The sequence below is a fragment of the Alligator sinensis genome, unplaced genomic scaffold (genome assembly GCF_000455745.1).
Source record: "Alligator sinensis unplaced genomic scaffold, ASM45574v1 scaffold991_1, whole genome shotgun sequence".
NCBI classification, from domain to species: Eukaryota; Metazoa; Chordata; order Crocodylia; family Alligatoridae; genus Alligator; species Alligator sinensis.
This window is the reverse complement of record NW_005842335.1, coordinates 783,580-804,186: the sequence shown is the minus strand read 5'-3', so window position 1 is coordinate 804,186 and position 20,607 is coordinate 783,580. Positions and strand designations below refer to the sequence as shown.

General features: G+C 45.5%; 1 protein-coding gene across 2 annotated transcripts in view; it reads right to left on the bottom strand.

Moving 5' to 3' along the window:
• Positions 1-20,607, bottom strand: part of SMARCAL1 (SWI/SNF related, matrix associated, actin dependent regulator of chromatin, subfamily a like 1) — a 57,569-nt gene that overhangs the window by 19,232 nt on the left and 17,730 nt on the right. For both annotated transcript variants that reach the window (XM_006028689.3, XM_006028690.3), the window contains exons 8-11: positions 20,398-20,556; positions 18,348-18,413; positions 7,403-7,543; positions 944-1,162 (exon numbers count right to left, since the gene is read on the bottom strand). In XM_006028689.3, coding sequence (XP_006028751.1) covers positions 944-1,162; positions 7,403-7,543; positions 18,348-18,413; positions 20,398-20,556 — 585 coding nt within the window. The remainder of the gene's footprint in view (positions 1-943; positions 1,163-7,402; positions 7,544-18,347; positions 18,414-20,397; positions 20,557-20,607) is intronic.

The window sequence follows — 20,607 nt, the reverse complement described above, 5'->3', positions numbered from 1 at the left end:
TAAGCCACAGCTGCAGCCAGATCATAGCAGAGCTCATTTTTCTCTACTGGCGAGGACAGAAAAAGCACACTACAACTGTGCCAGAAGATCTGCACAGGGATATGCTGGTGGTTCTGACACAGGCTAGGACTGTGTCCCTGCTCTACCACTAACCTCCCACGCAATCTTGAGCAACTCAGTCTCTCTGCCTCAGTTCCCCACCTGTGAAATGGGCACATTACTTCCTCCACTCACAGGAATGTGACATAAATATAGACTGTGAAGCGCTCAGACACTGTGGAAATGAAGCCAGATAAGCCCATAGGGGAGAGAGAAGAAAAGCTTTGAAGTTAAGGCACTGAACTGGATCTCAGGAGACCTGGGTCTTGTTCCCAGCAATGCCTCAGGCTCCATATGAACCCCTGAACCAGTCGTGACACAGCTCTGCATCTGTAAAATGAGATTGAAAATACTTCCCTATCCCAGAACAGGTACCATTTAAAGTTTGGTAGATGCTTAGATGCTAAGATGCCAGGAGCAACAGCCGAGCCCATAAAATAAAATCATAGGAGCTAGTATGGTTATGAAATGGTTGCAGTCCACAAAAAAGGGGGGAGCAGTGTTATATTTGTAAGGAACATGGGGAGAAGATACACAGAGAAGGGGGAGATGAATGGATAGGAGCAATGGCAAAGGGAAAAAGAGAGAGACCTACAACACAAGGGGAAAATGAAAGAGCCGCAGCTAAAGGAAAAGGAAACGGACTTTATACATTCCAGGGCACCCAAAAAGAACCGTTTAAAACAGCGCCTTCAACACCAAGATGCTCTGAACATCTCTCTGCTGCTCCAAGAACCTGAGCTATCGTTTCCCCCTGATGTTTTTAACACCCTCTAAAAAAGTTTTGGGAGATGAAAGCCCCAGAAACATGAGGAATCCACCAAGCATGCGGCAGCTGACTCACAGTTTTGTATCCTTTGGCCATCTCCTTCGTAGCAGCTGCCAGCACAGCCTTGGTCTTCGCATTAATGCCCTCAGGAGCAACCACGACCACTGTGCGCTGCTTTGCTGGAAGCTGGGAGAGCACTTCCGACTTCAGACGGCGGATCATGATGGATTCTTCCAGCAGAAACTTGAGCTCCCCAAGGTTGGATGACCTGGAGTAGTCCCATCCCCACGGCATCTGGGAAAGAAGAGAGCATTATCATCAGCACCAGAGAGAGCCTTCAAGCCATTCCTAGTCAGCAGAAGATCTGGCTAGATTAGCGCAGAGCAGATGGGAGATGCATCCAAAGAGGAAATAGGAGACCGTGTAGCTCCCATCCCAATTCATGTCATGGGAGGCTTTTAGGGTCTTCTTTGCCTGTCTGTTTGGGCACATGTCTGCACACGTGAGCTTGCTGGGACCAGCAGGGATATAGCCACGTTAGCATGGATACAATGCTAAGTGAGCTGGCCTGGGTGTCTCTGAACAGAACCATGTTGTGCTGTGGCAATGAGCCCTTTCTTGTGATGTGTTTACGCAGTGTCCCTCCAGCTGAACACCCATCTGGTGTACTGCTGTCCTTGGTTCCTTGTCCATGTCTGACACCAACTCTCCAGCCTGTGCTTGCTGTACACTTTATGCTATCTAGATCGCCTGCATGGATTGCTAAAGGAGGACCAACCCTTTGGACTTGGAACAACAGCACAACCCAGGAAGCTCATCCAGTACGGCCGGCTGTAGAGAGTACCTCCTGAGTAACAGCTCTAGACAGACTGTGATGCGGTGAAGAGTCACATTAACACGCTCAGTTTTTGGTAACTGTCTACTTATATTCTGGCAATCCCGGTAAAAAAGTTAACTGCTTGTATACTAGTAACCTCAGCCAATTAATTGCTTTGCGTTTAATGAATAATTTTCTAGTCAATAAAGCTTCTGACTGATTATCAAACGAATGCCAGTAGTTAATTGCATAGTTCTCCTCACCCACAAAAAAGTAAGGCTCAAGTTTCAGCCCACCAGCCTGGTCCCCTGAAACACTCCAGACCTCGAAGATTGCAAGGGAGGCTGCTCATGGCTTTTCTGGTGCATGTAAAATGCTCCAATGTTCAGTCTCATAGGAGGGGGAGACCAATACTGAACAAAACCCTGCGCATGGGATTTCAGCGGAGCAGCTTTATCTCATCAGTACTCCCTTGAAGTCCTTCCCAGCTGTTCTATCCCTAGGCTGGCCATATCGCAGGGATAATGGGCCGACCCTTCTGTTGTAGTTTCACTAGGGGAAATCATACTCTGCTTATTTATATGCAAAACTGGAAACCAATAAAAATCACCACCGGGTGCTTGGCACAGTGGTTACCTGCACAGCGTGAGGCAGTGTCACGGTGCATCACACCGCTGCCTGCCTCACATACAAAGCACCTGCTCCCCGGGTGTCCCTGACAGGAGCAGAGCTTCGTTGTAGGGTCAGCTAAAGGCTGTGGAACCAACCCAGACTCGAACGAAGGCCCATCACAAACCACATCCTCTTCCACTCCCGTACCCTGGGCTATTTTTTGGCCTGCTTCCCCAACAGAAACCTAAAGGTAGGAAAGAAAACTAGAAAATTAAAACCCTATGAATATCCCTCTCCTTGTCCCAGAACCCACAGCTCCCCTCTGGGGGAACAGAAAAGGGGACACAGTGCAGGCAGGTGAGGACAAAGGAGGAACCAAACAGGCCATCGGCAACCAAGTCCTCCTAAATAAGCATCCTAGTTCCTAATTGGTAGGAAACCTTGAACTACACCATTTCGTATCTGCTCCCAAGAACTGGCAATCTTCAGCCTCAGGCACCTTTGGCTCCTTTATGATCTGCTTACCCCAAGCAATTATTCCTACATGACTATACTATTTATCTATGAATAGTCTGGGTCTCTACCCTTCCACAGCAACATAACAGTAGCAGATGAAGGCCATGGGCTATGCAACTTGATAGCTATATCAACATCTGAATGATCAGAAATGATCCTAGCAATGAGTTCTGACTGCTTGTTTCTAAAACAGAAATTGAAGTCGTTGGGAGACATATTAGTAAACTGGGAAAACAGATAGTCATGTATCATCCTATTACAAAGGGGTTTATCACTAGAATTATTAAAATATACTTTGATATTTTTTATTTAAAAAACAGAGAAAAAATAAATAAAAATGTAGTCTGCTAAATGCACATCTGGCTTTGGTCCATAATAACCCAGAACAAAAGCATCCAACTGTGATTTCCTTACCAAAGCGTAGCAGAATTGCACTTGAGTCAGGAAATTTATTGAAGTGTTTGGAAAAGCTGCCAAAATCTTACAAATGCAGAGCATGTGCTGAGGTAGAAATTGCTTAATTTATTTGACCTTTGCCAACATCAACCTATTTGAAAAATGGCTTCGTGGCATCTTCAGAAAAAGAGTTAACCTTATCTTGTAAATAAGGAGGTGGCATTTCATTTGTTGCATTTTTATAAAGCAAGAGTGCCAAGGAGTTGACTTGTACACCAATAAAGTTTCTGTTTTATATCTTTTCTTATTGCATCTGTCAGACTTGCAGTTTTCTGCCACAAAACTAAATCAATTCTTTTTAAATAGAGAATCGCCAGGATTTTATTTTAAATTGGATGGTTCAGGTTTGTCAATTTCTGTTTAATCCGACAATGACAACAGGATTTACTATTAATAATACGTCAGATTTATGCAGCAATCAACAGCTCTCCAAATGCTTTACAAACCGTCTCTGTGCAATTCCACTCCCTGCTACTGCGGAGCCGCTTCTGTTTAACCAGGAACCGCAGCAAGGGTTTAGGACAGGAATTAAATGGCAAGGAGGGATTGTAGAGATGTGGAGAAACTGGCAAAACTAGAACATGGTTAGAACAGCAAGTCTACAACCCCTTACATTTGCAAAGAGCTCAAAGAGACAATAAATCACCAAGACCTTAGTTGGGATTCAGCTACAAGACAACACCTCCAGGTCATACCAGTGCTTTATTGAGACACTGGTCCATAACCAACCTACAACAGCAACGTGTATAACCACCTGTAACACCAGGGTACATCCCATCCAAGTCTCCCATCCTGGCCTGATCCTGCTTAGCTTGGGAGGCCCAGTGAACTTGTAGCCCGAGCAGCTGCAGCTCAAGAATTAACTTTAACGCTCCCAGACAAAAAAAACACAATCACTGGGTGGGACTTACCCCTCAAGCCAGCAAAATCCCTAAATTGCCCTTTTAGAGCTTAAAGGGCTGCAGCACATCAAACAAAGGGAACCCCCAAATTGAGCACGTGGAGCAAAGTGTTTTAGCGTTAGACTGCCAAACCCCGCCACAAATTGGGTCTCCCTCCTCTCTGCAACACTCATGCAATTGTGCATATTACAGAGCTTTGTGCCTATGCCTGTAACATCAACTCCCTTCACCAAGAGGGGAAAAAAAAACCATTTCCCTTCCTTATTTTATGGCCAGGCTGATTGACTGTCCTGCCAACCCACCATCTCGATTCAGACCCGCGTGGCTCATTTGGCAGCCAATGCGCAGAAATCTCATTTCATGGTTTTCCATTGGCGAGATATCCCTATTCTTTCTCAAATAGCTAGTGACATTCTTCCCAGGCTCACTCCCCCCGCTACTATCATTTGCTGCCATTAATTACTGCAAAGCCTCTCTCAGGTAACCACCTAATGGACCAGCAATACTCAGTAGCCTAGTAGAGGTGGGTCTAACGATGAAACATGATTGTACTGGACACCTCGGGGAGGTATCGAAGGGGCTCTTGATGATGGGGGTAACACTGACTGTGGACCCTTCACACTGGTTTCACTGTAGGTGGCAACCTTATTTATAAGGTGAAGATCACAGAGATCCAAGTCCTGACCTTTCAGAAACCCAGCCTAAAGCTTCCTCTCTGCTCGACAGCCAGCATGTGCAGGAGGAACTATTTCATTTCCTTTATCCAATTCAATGTCCTACCTGAGGTCCGCACGGCTCGTAATTGAAGCAATAGTCAGTCATGTGGAACTCTGCCCCAAAGGGTTTATGATACTCAAAACCTATTTAGTCTTACATGCTGCAATCCAGCCCTTTGTACTGCAGAAAGCCAAAGAGATTAGGCCACATCTCTTCATTTCCCCCAGGGAAAACTCCGGATGCTGTTCAGACAGCAAGAGTTCAGCAGCTGCAATGAAGATACACTGAATGCGCAGGGCTCCTAGAGTTTCTGCTGTGGCTGGGGAATAAAACGGGTCCATTCTCTGCTGCATAAGCTGCATGTAATTAACGTTAATGCAGGGACCTCACCGAACCCAACAGCTAATCCTGCTTCCCCAAGCAGTGTGATCTATGCTAAATCAGCGGTATTGATATATTAGTGCCAAAGCCAATGGGCTGGTCAACCGTCACGGATTTCAGGAGCCCTGCTAGCACCACACAAAAGTAGGTGCTGCGATTTCAGGATCTGTGGATTTGACTACTTTGGATGAAAGCTGTCTCATGGGGGCCCACTGTGAGCAAGGCACCCCGAAGAGACTGACTGCACACAAGTATATGAAAGCAAGTCGACAAGCAGTTACTCCTAAGTCTTACACAAGTGACTGCAAGCTGCTGTACAGTTATCTGCCAGCGCTCACTCGGTGACTCAGTTTCCCCAAGCCCTTTCTGGAGGGAGCAAGTTATGCCCATTTTACAGAAGCTGAGGCACAGAAAGCTCCAGAGATATGATCAAGACCAAAGAGAGAGTCAGTGTCAGACTGGGATCAGAACTCAGGAGTTCCTGGCTCCCACTCCTGTGCTCCCATAACTAAATGACATAACACTTAGTCCCTGATGTCACACGCAGGAGCTATCATACACCCCCCTCCCCGTGCTTCACCTTCAAGCCAGTTCGGTATTTTGCTCTCACTGCTCCAACTGGGTGGTTTTCAGATCCTCACTCCCCTAATAGTTAGAAACTTTCTGCTTTCCACCCTATATTCGCTCGTGGATGATTAACATTCATTTGTTCAGTGCTGAAGTTTTCCTTTAGTATAAATAGCTCTTCTCTCCCCCTGGTTCTTTAAAGACAGCAAATTCTACCTCCCTGCCCCCCACCCCAGCCTTCACTCTGCTAGGTTAAATAAGCATGCTTCTTTTATTCTCCTCTTGTAAGACAGGTTCTCCATTCCCACAATCATCCTAGCAGCCCTTCTCTGCACCTACTCCTGCTTGAATTTGTCTTTCTTAAACATGAGTGATCAGAAACGCATGCAGTCTTTCAAAAGGAGATCACAACAGTGGAATTAATAGCTCCTTATCTCTGCCTAACATAGAGTACACTCACATTTGCCTTCTTCCTGGCTGCATAGTACAGGTGTACAAATAGATCGCAGAGTGACTAGGAGCCACCAGTGTCTCTCTAGATGGAGGTCTGAATACACAAAACATTTATTCTGGGGGGAATTAATGCGGGTAACAAAAAGAAGCGGCTGGTTTGCAAAGCTCTAGCTGTGCGGCTCAATTCACTTTCTTAGCCCGGTTCAGAACTTAGTTGGGTTCCTTTCTCTGCCCCTACCAGACATGTCAAAATAGGTCAAGGTTTTGTTGCATGATGAGCTCCGGAAATCACGCACTATTAGAAAGAGTGCTCTACCAGCACTGAGGAGTCGTCAGCCTGGTTAATTCAGCCACTGGAGAATTCTCCCTGGGGAATAGCAGAGAACTGATGTCACAGCCACCACCCCATGCAGCCTGGGAGCTAGCATGGACAGGGCATTGCTGTGCCTGCCTGAGCTACAGCTGTTGTGATGGCCCCTAGCAGCCGCATGGCAGCTGGTACAGATTAGAGCAGCCTGCAGCTTAATGCAAGCTGTGCAGGGGACCACCCCAGGATCAAGAAGGAGTGCATTGCAAAGGCAGCTCAATGGCTTCATTTCTCCTTCAGCCCAGGAGTTGTTTTGCAGAGTCTAAATACTAAAGGTTTAACAAATGTTAATTAAACCAAAGGAGAGGCGGCTCACCAACCAGTCACCCCAACCTGCAGCTGTCCCTCAGAGTCAGCTTTTTTGTCTGCATAAGGGCTACCAAGGGAAGATTGTATCATCTCAGGCTCCCCTATTGCTGCTGCAACCGATTTGTCTTTTTGCTTTTTGAGCTGGCATCTGATTAGGGCAGATTTTAATTGGAAAGTTCTGCCTCGCTAACCCCAGCAATGAGGGTCACCTGCAGCACAAAATGCTTCTCAGGAAGACAGCTTTCAAAATGCTGCCCTGAGCAAGGTTAGGGACTCTTCCTAAAAATCACAGGCAAAGATACAGAAATTAGGCATTAAAATGCATGGAGGAAATCTCCACTTTGGCAGAGAAGTAAGAAGTCAGACAGCTCCATTCAGCGGTCTGCGATCACATGAGCAGGTGTGTTGGAGGTTACACCACAATCACATTGAACTACCTTCTTGGCATCACAGTACCGGAGCCCAAAGGAATGGAACTGAGGGAAGAAGCTGGGTCGGACGGCTGCAATCTGGGTATACAGCTCAGCAGGCCGCGACAAGGCAGGAGTTCCCGAGAGCAGGATCACTCTTTTGGCAGCCTAAGGAAAGAGCATTGAGCATGACTGTTACACAAATAATGCAAGCGGAGGTCAGGAGTCGACTGAAGTAGCAGCCACTAATAATAAATCCCCTCCCACAAAATAAAACATCAGTGCAAAGTCTTCAAACACATCTGTTTTTGTTCAAGGACATCGAGAATTGGCAATCACCCACCACTCACATTCAGGTCTTTGCATCCGATTCCACAATTCAATTCACATCAGATTTTAGAAGAGTGCTTCACACACATGCACCTGGGAGGTATATCTTGAGCATCAAACTACCTTCTGCTGCAATAAAGCTTCCGCAGGAAGTCATCCATTCACTCCACCGGACGCACACAAATGTAAGGGGCATGGGCAAGATTCTAATTATTATTATTTTAAATTGCACAAGTTAACTCTCAGGGGCAAACTATACTGCCCAAGGAGACCCACCTGCCAACCTAGATGGCTCTAGATGTAGCCTCATCGACGCCAAAGCCATGAGTTAACAAACAGAGGCACATAAGAAAGCTGAGTGCAATAAATCATATAGGCAAGGTCATAAAATGAAAACCTGCAAAGAGTGAGGGGGAAAAGAATCTACTTCATAAACAAAATCCTCCAGATGCATTTTTGCCCTCTTGGCTCCAACAATGTCTAATTTCATTATTACAAGAAAAGTATGAATATCTGCTGCTCTAATTTTACATATTTTAGTTAAATTACACATGGCTTGTAATTTCCTGCATGGTTTAATGCAGGATCATTAAAATAACAAAGAGATTCTTGAATGACATCTGTACCGATGGCTCATTCACATTTAAATGAAAAAGAAAATGAATTTTTTTTTATCGTTTCAGCAAGATCTACCAAACCTATTCACTCGACTGGTTCAATCACTTGCTGACCGACTGTGGTGGAGAAAATGTTCACGTACCAGCTACCGGAAATTAATTCAGCGGTTCTTTGTCTTCAGCCTATAAATATCTGACAAAATGAGTGGGATTTTTCCCCCCTATTAAGTAGATCAGAGAGAGAGATGCGGTCAATGGTGAGGCCAGAAAATTTATACCCATATTAAAAGAGATTTTTTTTTTTTTTTAATTGAATTCAAGGAGGAGGTGCCTGACTGTTTGAAGCCTGAAAGAATGGGTTTTGTCCAACATGAATATAATGCCCCCCCTTTTCCCTCCCCACACATGGTGGAGGGTAGGGAGACACCGCTGAGGATTGTTTGGGTCAGTACTGATGGCTGATTATTGACCAGCCATATCAGCTGATACCGATCCGAATGCCGATATTCAGCCTGGCATCTTGGAGAGCAGCGTCCGGCTGGTAAATCTGTTGGGGGAAAGGGGTGTAGGGGGTTGCAGATTGAGGCCCCCGCAGTGAGGCAGGAAGAGAGCAGAGGCCTGTCCCTGCCCCAGCCCCGCTCCCTCCCTCACCATGGGGGCCTTGATCTGCTCCCTGACACCCCTTCTCCGCAATAGACTTACCAGCCGGACACTGCTCTCCAAGCTACCGGGCTGCACTCCTGGCCGCACGTATGCTGTGGTTGCGCGCGTACACGCGGCATTTATCAGCAAAGTTACTGGCCACCTGAGCCAAGAAAAGCCGATGCCAATAAAGTCAATTTTCCTTTTTTCAGTGCCAATACAATATGGACCGAGGGGCCAGAGGCTGGAACACATCCAGTTCTCTGGTGCAACAGATAACAGAACAGGAACAGAAATAAAGAGAATAAAGACTCACCATGAGGGTACAGGACTGGGATTCCACCCAGGGAACCCCAGAACGTGCCCACTCTGCGGTGAAGGTGTCTGAAGACCTAGTTGACACTGCCCAGAGATGAGAGACAAGTAGGACCAGAAGTAGGTACCAGGATCCTAGAGAACCTCCCCATCAAGCTTCCTTCTCCCAGACTGTTGGATGCCCACTTTCAGAGGAAGCTGACAAAGGAGGTCTCATGTCTTGTTGGGTTTAAGAGGCCAGCTGAGCCAGAACTCAGCTGGCCTCAGAAGAGGAGCAGCAACCTGGTGAAATGGAGGTAAGCGTCTGCTAGGGCCTCCCTTGTCACACAGAAAGGAAAGGTCCCAGGGGCATCCATGAACTATGCTAGCCACATGCCCAAGCTCGTAGCTCCATCTAGGAGAAACAAGCCACTATTCCCAATAGGCAAGTCCACTGCAGATCTTCATCTGCCTCAGAAGAGGTGCCAGACTGACAGCCTGGGGGGACCTAACAGTTTAATTTGGTACACTGGTATAGGATGGGGAACAGCACCGGCTTCTTCACCACACCCACCTATGATGCTTTATAGCTAAAGGGGAGTCCAGTCTCTATGGCCCATTGAGTCCTCAGCAGCCTTTGGTCACTGACCCTTCTAGCAAGTTATTTAGGACGGGCCTCCAGTCTCCACAGCCTTCCTCCCATCCTCGGGGCTGTCTCTTATGTAGTCAGCTCTGTTCATTGCTCCCACCAGACAGACAATTGGATGATGGAGGAATGGCTCAGAGTGCTTGTTCCACCAGTGCAAGAGGGCCCAAGCACTGCCCTGAGCTGCTTCCACCTGCTCCCAAGCTGTCTACTCCTCTTTGTTGCCCAAGTGGCAGTGAACGGGCAGGGCGTATTTCAGCAGTGGTCCTGGCATTGGCAAGGAGGCCATGCAGACACATCCTTCATGTCAATGCTCACCACTACCAACTGAAGAGAGAGACCCACAGGCTCATTTTGAATAAAGCACCGACCAGCTGAAGCTGGAAACAACCTTTAAGGAGCTATCGACCTGGGTCGGACTTGTAGATTGGTAGGAAGAACAGTACAGTGTCTGAGCATCCGTCCCTCCCATGGGAAGAGGGATACACTGGCACCCATCTACCTTCATCCTGAAGCTATGAGCTTGGGCATGTGGCTAACATGGTTCACGGGACCTTTCCTTTCTGTGGGAAGAGGCAGACCCTAACACATGCTTACCTCCAGAGAGCTGTCCCTTTTCTGGATCTGCCAGAGCCTTCTGCTGCACTTCTCCCTCATCTCTTCCATTACATGCTCCTTGTCCTTAGCCCTACAAAGCCATGGACCTTCTTGTCAGCTTTGTACCTTTCTACCATAGCCATTTACACTTCCTCTACCTTTTAGCCAAAGGCATGGTGCTCCAGTGAGACAAATCTGCCTTCTTTCCCCTCCCCTTTTGCACAGGTGCCTCAAAAGGGAGTTGTGAGAAGTTTCAACTGTGTACAGAAGGTGAAGCTCAGCAAATTCAGACTCACTCCAAGGTGCACATTTTTAACCACCAACCACTGGAACAGCTCACAGAAGCTATGGTGGATTCTTGTCAACGGACATTTTAGGTCACGACTGCACGTTTCTTTTAAGATACTCTGGTTCAACTGATGAACTTGAAACGGGCTTTAATTCAGTGAAGTCCCATAGCCTTTGTGATGCAGGAGGTCTGACTGAATAATCACAAATGTCCCAAAATCTCCGTAAGACGGGCCAGTAGAGACCCCAAGAGGGGAGAAGGCCTCTAGAAGACAGGGCCCCAAGTATTGAGGGGTGGAAAATTCCCTCAATAGAGGCTGTGTCCTGCTTGCGGCAACTAGCTGAAAAAAGGAAAAATCGATACCACTAAAGCTTTAAGTCCTTGCTGATCGCTGCATACTCTTCTTTGCTGCTGACCTGTCTGTGGGATTGGAATATGGGTTCCAGGCTCAGGAAGACTAAGTAAGCTAGTAGGACAGCAAGACCACACAAGTGCTTTCTGGCAGGAGCAAATCTCCGTGAGCATTGGGCAAATGCGTTTCCATACAGAAGATAAAACTCACCTCTCACCATCGTGGCATCCTTTCTAACCTTCCACGCAGACAGACCACTCTCTTGGGTGCCCTTGTAGCCAAGATGACAGCTCTTTACTCAAGAAACAATACAGGGGAAGCCAGACTTAATGGCTTTTTTCTTTTTTTTTTTTTTTAACAGAGGACTTGTATCCTGCCCCATTGCTCTCATCGATTCAATAACAGTCATAAAGCAAATAGTGCCGTGCTATTCAGGCACCACGCATGCAGCAGATTTACAAAGAAGCATCCCCCCCAGACAGGACAACATTTACAAAAGTCACTTCCTAAAGTCAAGAAATAATTTAAACAGTGTCAGTCCTATGTGGTACTCAATTCGGAGGTCAAAACCCAGCACCCAACTGCTTCAAAAAGCAGAGGGTGGGGGGTTAATGCCACAAAAAAATAATTGAACATGCAAAAAAGCTTCATTTCCATACAATGGCTCTCAGTATTTTAAATGAATTTCACAGCATGGGCCCTGCCATATGCTAAGACTGACACGCTTTTTTTTTTTTTTTAAATAAATGCGGCTGGTGCAGGAGGTACAAATATGAGCATCCCTAATTCTTGCTTACGCTGTCGTTTTGAACTGATTAACATGCAAAGAATATATTACTCTGGAAAATGAAAAATCCAGCAACATTTTTAATGCAGAAGGCAGAAGTGCCTGCTAGAGGAGACTTGTTAAAGGGGAAAAAAGTACTGAGAGCAGTTGCAACTGTTTTAAAGGTTTACCTCTTCAAATGAGACTGTTCTCTGCATCAGATTGTGTTGGACAGTGAAGTCTCACCATGGTAAATATTCCAGACGACTTTTTAAAGGTTGCCCAAGTAAAAAAGAGAATTTTGAAAACTGGAATGACTGGATCTGTCTGGGAGAGAAGGGCTGATGTTCCTGTCCTTGGGAAGAAAGGAGAATCAAAAGGTCTTTGAGACCAGAGGTGCAGTATACATACACCTTAAAGATTAAAGTCTTCTGCGACATCAAGACAAGGCACATGCACTCTCTCCTTCTCTCTCGTTTTAAGATTGAAGACTCCTGAAGAGAGAAGGGTCCTATGTATCCTATCTCCATGGATTCATAATGCCTAAGGAGAGCAAAAGAGGCAAGGGTTTTTTTATTTATTTTACTGGGCCAATGGTATGGCTGAGGGAGCTGTTGGACAAGCTTTGGGGCATTCTCAGGTCTCATTCTGAATGGCAAGCGAGCTTTCTGCTCCATATCACTTGCTCGCAGTGGCTAATGTGCTTTGACCCGTTTCCCTCTGATTTTTTTTTTTAATGCCTACTGAAACCATCAGAAGTACAGAACAGAGGTCCCAGCTGCAGGCAGCTGGAAGGCTTCCAAAATACAAGCCCAGGTTCCCAACGCCCCAAAACAAGCAATCACTTTAGTCTCACACAGTGAGTAGGGTGGGAAGAGTCACGTGAGCAAAGTTACAGAAGCATTCGAGTGTTTGTGGGACGAGAGCCGCAGAAGTGCGGCGGAGACAAGTCTATTTTATACCAGCTGGAATCCTTGATTAGATACAAGTCTCATTTCTGAGCAGCCAACCTAGTTCTTTGCTGATGACACATCACAAGGCTTCTGAAACCTGTCTGTGCTCCACTGGGACTTTTCCCAATTTCCACTGTCTTGTGGTAGGATGTGCAATTAGAGAGGAACAAAGAATATGCAACATTTTGGCTCGTAGGGGGATGCATAATCTTCTTTTGCTGGAGTCCCAGTTTGTCTGCTTTCTGCTTCCCCTGTACCTGTACTGGTCTGTGCTATCCGGTAGCATACACACTCAGTCTTCAGGGTTCATTTACCAGTTGCACAGGCAGTCAAGGCTTAGGAAAGAAAGAAGCTGGGGCAACAAGGAGTTTCCTATCACTGACCCTGGAAAGGCAAGCACAAATACTGATGGTGACCCCAAGAGACAATAGCCCCTGGGCAAGAGGTTGAAATGAATGGCAAGATGATGGTAGACACAGCTACCCTAGCTCATGATTGCCAAGGGTGGGGGTATAAAGGCAAATCCTGACACAGGCTAAGCAGAGCTCACCCAGCATCTCAAGTCTCACACTAAGAGGTTCTCTTCACTCTGATGTGGAGAGTATGACCTCTTTAAAACAGGGAATGCTAGGGTTGGGTATTTAACTGGTCAAATAAAGCTTGGTCAATTGAGCAGTCAAATATTGGTCAACATTTTTTTTTTTTAATTGCCAATAAGTCTAAATACTACACAGAAAAAGCACAAACTTTCCACTAAGAAATGTGTCAAATTAAAAAAACAAACATATTTCTGTCAAAATTACCAAAAAAGTTTGGTCTTTTTTTTGTTTTTGTAAAATTGCTATAATTTTTGATCAACCAAAAAAATATGCAGTTAATTGACCAGCTAATTGGCCACAAGGACTCATATGGCCATAAGAGGCTCCTAGCGCGCACAGTACTAGCAAAAACGACGAACCTCTAGGCAGACCTGTGCTGCTGGGACAGATTGGTACAGGTCATGGCAGAGCTTGAAAATGGAATAAAGGGATACATTGCTCCATGCCAACAGATTAAAGGTCTAGTTTTCCCATGACGCTTCAACCCCATTTCGGTAAGTGGCAAGGGTACACACCAGCTGCACGCAAAGCCTGTTAACTGCTTTGGCTTCGACAGGCAGTAAAATCTACCGCAAATGCATAAATGCAAGCCAAGAGCAAGAGAAGCCAAGACCCCAGAGACCCTGTTGCTGTTATTTCAGCTTATATCACCCTATATACCGTTCATTTGCTTAAAACAGCACTGCTCAGCCTCCAGCCTGCAAGCCAGATCCAGCCCACAGAGTCATGTCTCTGGCGCTACTTCACGGTCAGGGCGGCCAGGGTCTGGAACCAGCTTCCAAGTGAGGTGGTGCAGGCTCCCACCCTGGGGGGTTTTAAGAGGAGGTTAGATGACCATCTTGCTGGGGTCATTTGACCCCAGTACTCTTTCCTGCCATGGCAGGGGGTCGGACTAGATGATCTGCCCAGGTCCCTTCCGACCCTAGAAACTATGAAACTATGTCACCCAGCCTGCTGGTCCAGAAATTTGCCAGGGCCACAGCCACCATCCGACACGAAGTCCAAGGCCTGATATGGAGCATTGGGCCAAAGCCAGGGCCTGATATGACACACATGGCTGGGGCCACATGCCAAACAGTCTGTGGGCAGGCCCATCTGGCCCATGGACCAACACTGCACCACTCATCTGACCTGTGGGGCTGACAGGTTGAGCACTACTATCTTATATAAGCCGGCTTCCATGATCACCCTGTGGGTTCTCCTGTTTTCCCAAGCCAAGGTGTGGCTAACAAAACTCTTCCCCATCTGTCCCTGACACTCAATTAAAACAAAAAAAAGATCGTTCCTATGGGACCATAAATGTAATACAGAAAACTAAGAAGAATTTTTGACGTGAAGGATTACATCTGAAGGTCTGCAACAGCCAGAGTTACACCACATGTTTAATACATGGCGACCCTTGAAAATTCCATACATCATTGTCCTAACTCAGCTCCATGGCAATATATACATGAGAACAGCAAATGAGAAGTTATAGCCGAGTTGGCAGAAATACCACTTTAGCTTGAAAAATGATCAATGTCCCCAGATATTAAAGATTAAGAGCAAGGCTTCAAAAAACCTTAACCCACTGCGCATGTTTCAGAAGCAGGTATCGAACCCTGCTTTCTAGCAAGGTGATTTCAAAATTAATATGAAAGTTAATATTTATGGGGAATGCATCAATTTCATCTGATTATCGAACAGCTCTATCTAAACACCCATAACTATTTTTATATTTTAATGGTTGCTCCAATATAGAAGCCACAGCGTCAGATTGTAGTGAGATGAAAAGGGACTATTAAGTGCCCATAGAAGGGACCCCATCAGGCTCAGAAACATTTCAATTTAGATCTAGCCAGAGTGGTTATGGATCCATAAATCTTTATGGGAAACAAGGACCAGAAATCACATTTTTAAAAAGGTTTTTCTTCCTCCTCTCCCATAAGTCATCTTAAGTCGAAGCATTTGTGCCTTGGAAAATACTTGTCTGGGCTAGCCCAGAAAGCTGCTCCAGTGCCCATAAGCAGATTCCGTGTCTCACATACATGATGGTGTCTACACAGTGCAGAACGTGCCTCCCAGAAGCCAGGAAGCTAAGGCTGCTTTGAGGAAGGGCTTTTTACCTTCCCGATTTGAGGCAAAACTAGAGGTGGAAGAGGCCTACAGCACACCTAGGCTGGACTATGCAAGCCGTTCAACCCACAAAATGACATCAGAAACAGGTGTGATTCCTGCCAACATAATGATGCCAATAAAAGACACGATATAGACACCATCATTGCATGTTTGAGACACTTTACACCTATGCGGCTCATTTCACATCGCCACAGCATATGCTATAGTCTTCATACCAACACAGCGGTGTTTACACTTGCAGTTCTAACCTGCACAATTAAAAGCAGCAAAACTTTTACAGCGAGGCAAAGACTTAGACAGCTCAGGTGGTCTTGGTACCAGCAGATAGCCAGGACTCTCCAGTATCTCTGCAACACTGTGCCCTGCTACTCTGTCCCCAGCATATTCTTTCCACCCCCTTTCACATCCCTCTGTGCTAGAGTTTTCCAGGGGGTCCTTATTGCTGACCTCAAGCCCCTTACTTACCACTCTGATCCTTTTACGCTGCAGAAAGAACCCCTGGCAGGGAGTAAGAATCTCACCCCCAATTCCAAACTCTTAACAAAAATCACTAATTGTGTAATTTTATGTGATTTAAATACTAAATTTGTGTGATATAGTACTTTCATCCAGCAGTCTCAAAGCACTGCATACATAGTGACACTTCCATGTCTTAGCTGGATTCATAAACTATTGTGCTCACTTATTGCAGACTAGAGTTACAACTGTAAGATTTAGCAGAACACTTCATTTTTTCTGTTCCTTTCAATGAGAAACATTCAATATTTGTAGCATCAATTTAAAGGCTAGAGCAGCAGGATCTGAAAGTATGAAAAGGCAACTTGCATGGATATTTGATATTTAGTGGCTGTAGGCATTTTGACCTTAATTTTCACAAAGCAAACCATTTGCAGCTAAGAAATAGAGCATTTGAATATACCAAAAAATCAGCACCTTCAAAGGACTGAAATTCCACGCCAGAAGCATCAGTTCTCAGATGTGTGACCAGGGATGTATCAGTATAAAACTGTAAATTCTAAATAGGCTTGTGGCCTCCTTTTATGACGACCCCATCTACAGTTCTTTTATCATGCTCCTGAAAATAATTTTTGCAAGCTAATACTTACAGAGTTACTGATAGGGAAGAACAAGGCAATACTCTGAGTGTGTCATTAATCGGGTGAAACTGTGAGTCAGGATGATTAACTGAACGGTGCTTAAACTCTGAAGCAGGCAAAAATAGAGGTCCTTGCACTTGAGCTATAGGAAAATATCTTTCATTATAGGCAAACAAGGCTCTTTAGACCAACACAAGAATTCTAATAACCAACCCCCACTTTCATTGTAGGAATATTCTGTCCTTCCCACAGACTTAAGCAGGCCTGATGCTCAAACTAGCATGTGGAAGAGTATGTACAGTACTAATTTGTGCATGTGCTTTGTAAGTTTTCCTATTTTAGGACATCTGTGTAACCGCCCTAGTTTGCTTGTTTCAAGCTGCACTTGAATTTGTGGCTCTTGGTCAGCTTCCAAATATTAAAAGTTTTAAAGGTCTCAAAATCAGTGAGGAAAGAGACAGGATCTAGACCTTCTGTTCATCTACAGATGCATAATTATTGGAACAGGAACAAATCTTCAGCACATGCTTATTATTTAGAATTTCCCAAAGGAAAAAACAGTCAACACTAACACCACCTAAACAGCATCACAAGTCTCTTACTCCCCAGGATAAATTCAACCACTGCCAAGTACTGTTTGCATAGAGAAAAGAAACTAAGACCCCCTTCTCTACTACAAACTGGGAATGTTTACACAGCAAACTTGCCATGCCACATAGAGGCATCCTCCTCACAGGCTGCCTCCTGAACCAGAAGCACTGAGTTTGTGGGTGAGCTAAGTGACACTGCTGTGAGACAGTGCTACCAACAGTACTGCTACCTGGCTTCTGTTTCAGAAAGCAACGAGCATGTGTGTGTTTGAGCACACCGCTGCCTGGCATGGTAAGTTAGTGGTGTGCACGCGTCCACTGCTAGTGACAGACTTGGTTCTATGCCTACGATGCACTACTGACACTCACTATGCCGGGCAGGTCTGTAGTAGTTAAAAGATTTTATAAAGACCTAGCTGGTTTAGGCATGTCCCTATATATTGCGTATTAGAGTAATTCCTAGTTTATAGGAAAGTGCACTTCAGCTGTAACCTGCCAGTGTCTGCTACTTCAGGATTGCATTAGATGACACTTGAAGTCTCTCCAACCCTGCCGTTCCTCAGTTATATGAATTGTATCAGCAAGGGAGTACTAAACACCAACTAAATAGGTGGTTGACAGCCTGGAGAATCAGGATCTCGCAGAAAGCCAGGAAAGAGGGGCCATCATATTGACTATGTATTGCAGAGGTTAAGAGACCCAAGATATTATATATAATAGATGCTTAGCACTTACCTGGTGCTTTAGAATTTAAACAGATTGTAAAGACATTAATAGCATAACACTACATTCTTTGTGTGAAGCATCTCAACCCCTTTTGTATGCTGAGAAACTGAAATAAGGGCTGTAGTGCCCACAGTCACAGCCATTGGGTGCTTTAAGCTACTTTTGTTAGACAAGACTGACAATCATCTGCAAAGTAACCAGCAGCTGAATCTTAGGGACAAATTTTGCTCTAGGAACCAGTGGAGTTCCTTGGCTTTCCACCAAGACAACCATGGAATTGAGCTGTTGGTTCCTGAGCCTAGTATACAAAAAACAATCCTGCTTTGGGAGCTGGCTGCGCGGGGCTTGGCACACACCTTGAGAAGCGGCATCGCAGCTCGGCATCGTGCTGTTTTGATGTTCTTTAGGAAATGAGATTCGTCCTGAAACAAAACAGACATGAACGTGATTAGAGAGAAATCCCGCTCCACAGCCCAGCTATATCATAGAGAACAAATTGACGGCATTCCACACTGCCTAATACTTTGAGCCTGCATAATACTCTGAGCTGACAAACACTGGGGAGGCCACATCAAATTCTGAATGTGAGGCCAGCCTGAAGCGTGCTGGATGGCTCGCCATCAAATCGGCGGCTGCAAGTCAGTGGCAGGGAAATCAAACCTTAAGTCGTAAATCTCGAATGATCAGAGCCAAGTGAGGGAACAGAGAGGGGAAAAAAAATGAGGATTTCTGCCACTGATATTCATTTGCTGCTCCGTGTCCTTTAAATGCAGGAATCAAGGGGAGCTCCATGCACCTCTGCTTCCTCAAATGAAGGGGTTAATGAAAAACATCAGAAACAGGGAAATCTAATTAGGAACCAACTGTTTTGCTGATAAGGCTCGCCAGGTGGATAACCACCTCCTGCTTGAGACATTGCCCCCACAATACGCTACATTTCCTCTGCTGTCATGAGGCAGATCTTAAAGACACTAAGGAAATTGGCACCCTCCAAGGGCATGCTCTCATCTTGCTGCATCCGGGTGAGCACACAGCCACACATGGAAGGACTTAGCCTCCAAGGCACAGCTTTCGCAACCTGGGTGAGCAATAAGCTTGCTTAATGGCACCAGCCAATGGAGGAAGATGAGAGCAGGGAGGCTAAGAACACAGTAGGGCTGTTCTGATCTGTGGAATAGACACAGTATTTGAATATGAATGTACACAAATAAAACACCCCTGCTTCAGGGCTGGTAAAGGAGCCAGACTGATGGCCCTGGAGAGAGCTCGCCTCTGTCCCCAACAGGCAGGTCATGACCAGTACCAGTCTGAGGCCCCTGGCACATGTCAAAGCAGTGGTGTGATTAGTATGGGAGGAAACACTACTGGGCTCAGGGGCTGCCAGGTTCCCAGCAGGAGAAGCCCCTCACCTGCCACTAGGGTATTGCAATCCTACTGTCCTGGTCCTAATGCCAACCCCCATCCCCATACCGATACTGACAATCTACTGTTGGGGGTGCTGGACATTCAATTGATAGCACTATACAAAAGGGCCACAAAGATGTTCCACATACTTTGTAGAATATCTCTGTGGCCGTCTTGCAACTTCATGGCGTCATAATTCGTCTGAACGTGTAGCATTAAGTATTTATGGTGGGATACACATGTTAATCACACCATAACTGTTATGTGTGCCAGAGACCTGAGTTCAGCTTCAACCTGGATACCCAGGAAATCAATACAGATGCAAAAGGAAAACTTAGTCCCCACCCTGTTCTCACCCTGTCAGCTGATACTGCCAACAAAAGAGCTACCACATTACAATTTTCATGGAGGTTCTTGGGACACGAGCATTATTTACTGAAAAGAAAACAGAATACTAAATTCATTTGGTACAAAAGGTACCAACGGCCACTTTTTGTTACTATTGATCAAGGCTGAATATAAAACACTAGAATTCTAAATTAGTATCAATAAAAACCTACCAAGGTTTCTTCGTTAATACCTATCCCCATGGTATTTGAAAAGGGAAAAAGAGATTATACAGCTACCCATGAAAGGGAAGAGATGACAAACTTAACAAAAATATTCAATCTGCATTAGCAGCAAATCAACCCAGCTGAAGAATATACTATTCGCCCCAGTTTTGGTGTTTTGATGGCACATCCCAGATTATTAACACTGTTTCAAGGGTTACTTGGCTTACTAGAAATGTAGTCAATACTAAAATTCTAGCCAAACCATCCAAAAGCCTACTGCACCATCAAAGCAAGTTCAGTAGGACATCCACAGCACAGAACACAATCCGCCTGATCTTCCAAAAGAGCATATCCAGGGCTCTGATCTCCAAGGAAAAGATACAGCCAACCACGCTCAAGTCAGCGGGACAGTTCACATCCAGCAGGAAAGATGCAGGGCACTACTTACGACAATAATCACTTGGAAAGTCTCTTTGAGCTGCTTGTCCATCTTGCTGAGAAGGTCAAAACTGACTATGTTGATCAAGCCTGATGTCAGGCTGTCCTTGCCAGTCACAATGACATTGGTGCTCCCTGGGCTCAGGGAGGGAAGCCACCTATGAAATGCCTAAGAGAGGAGAAGAAAGTGAGTCTTTACATTCTGGACCGTGGTGCTTTT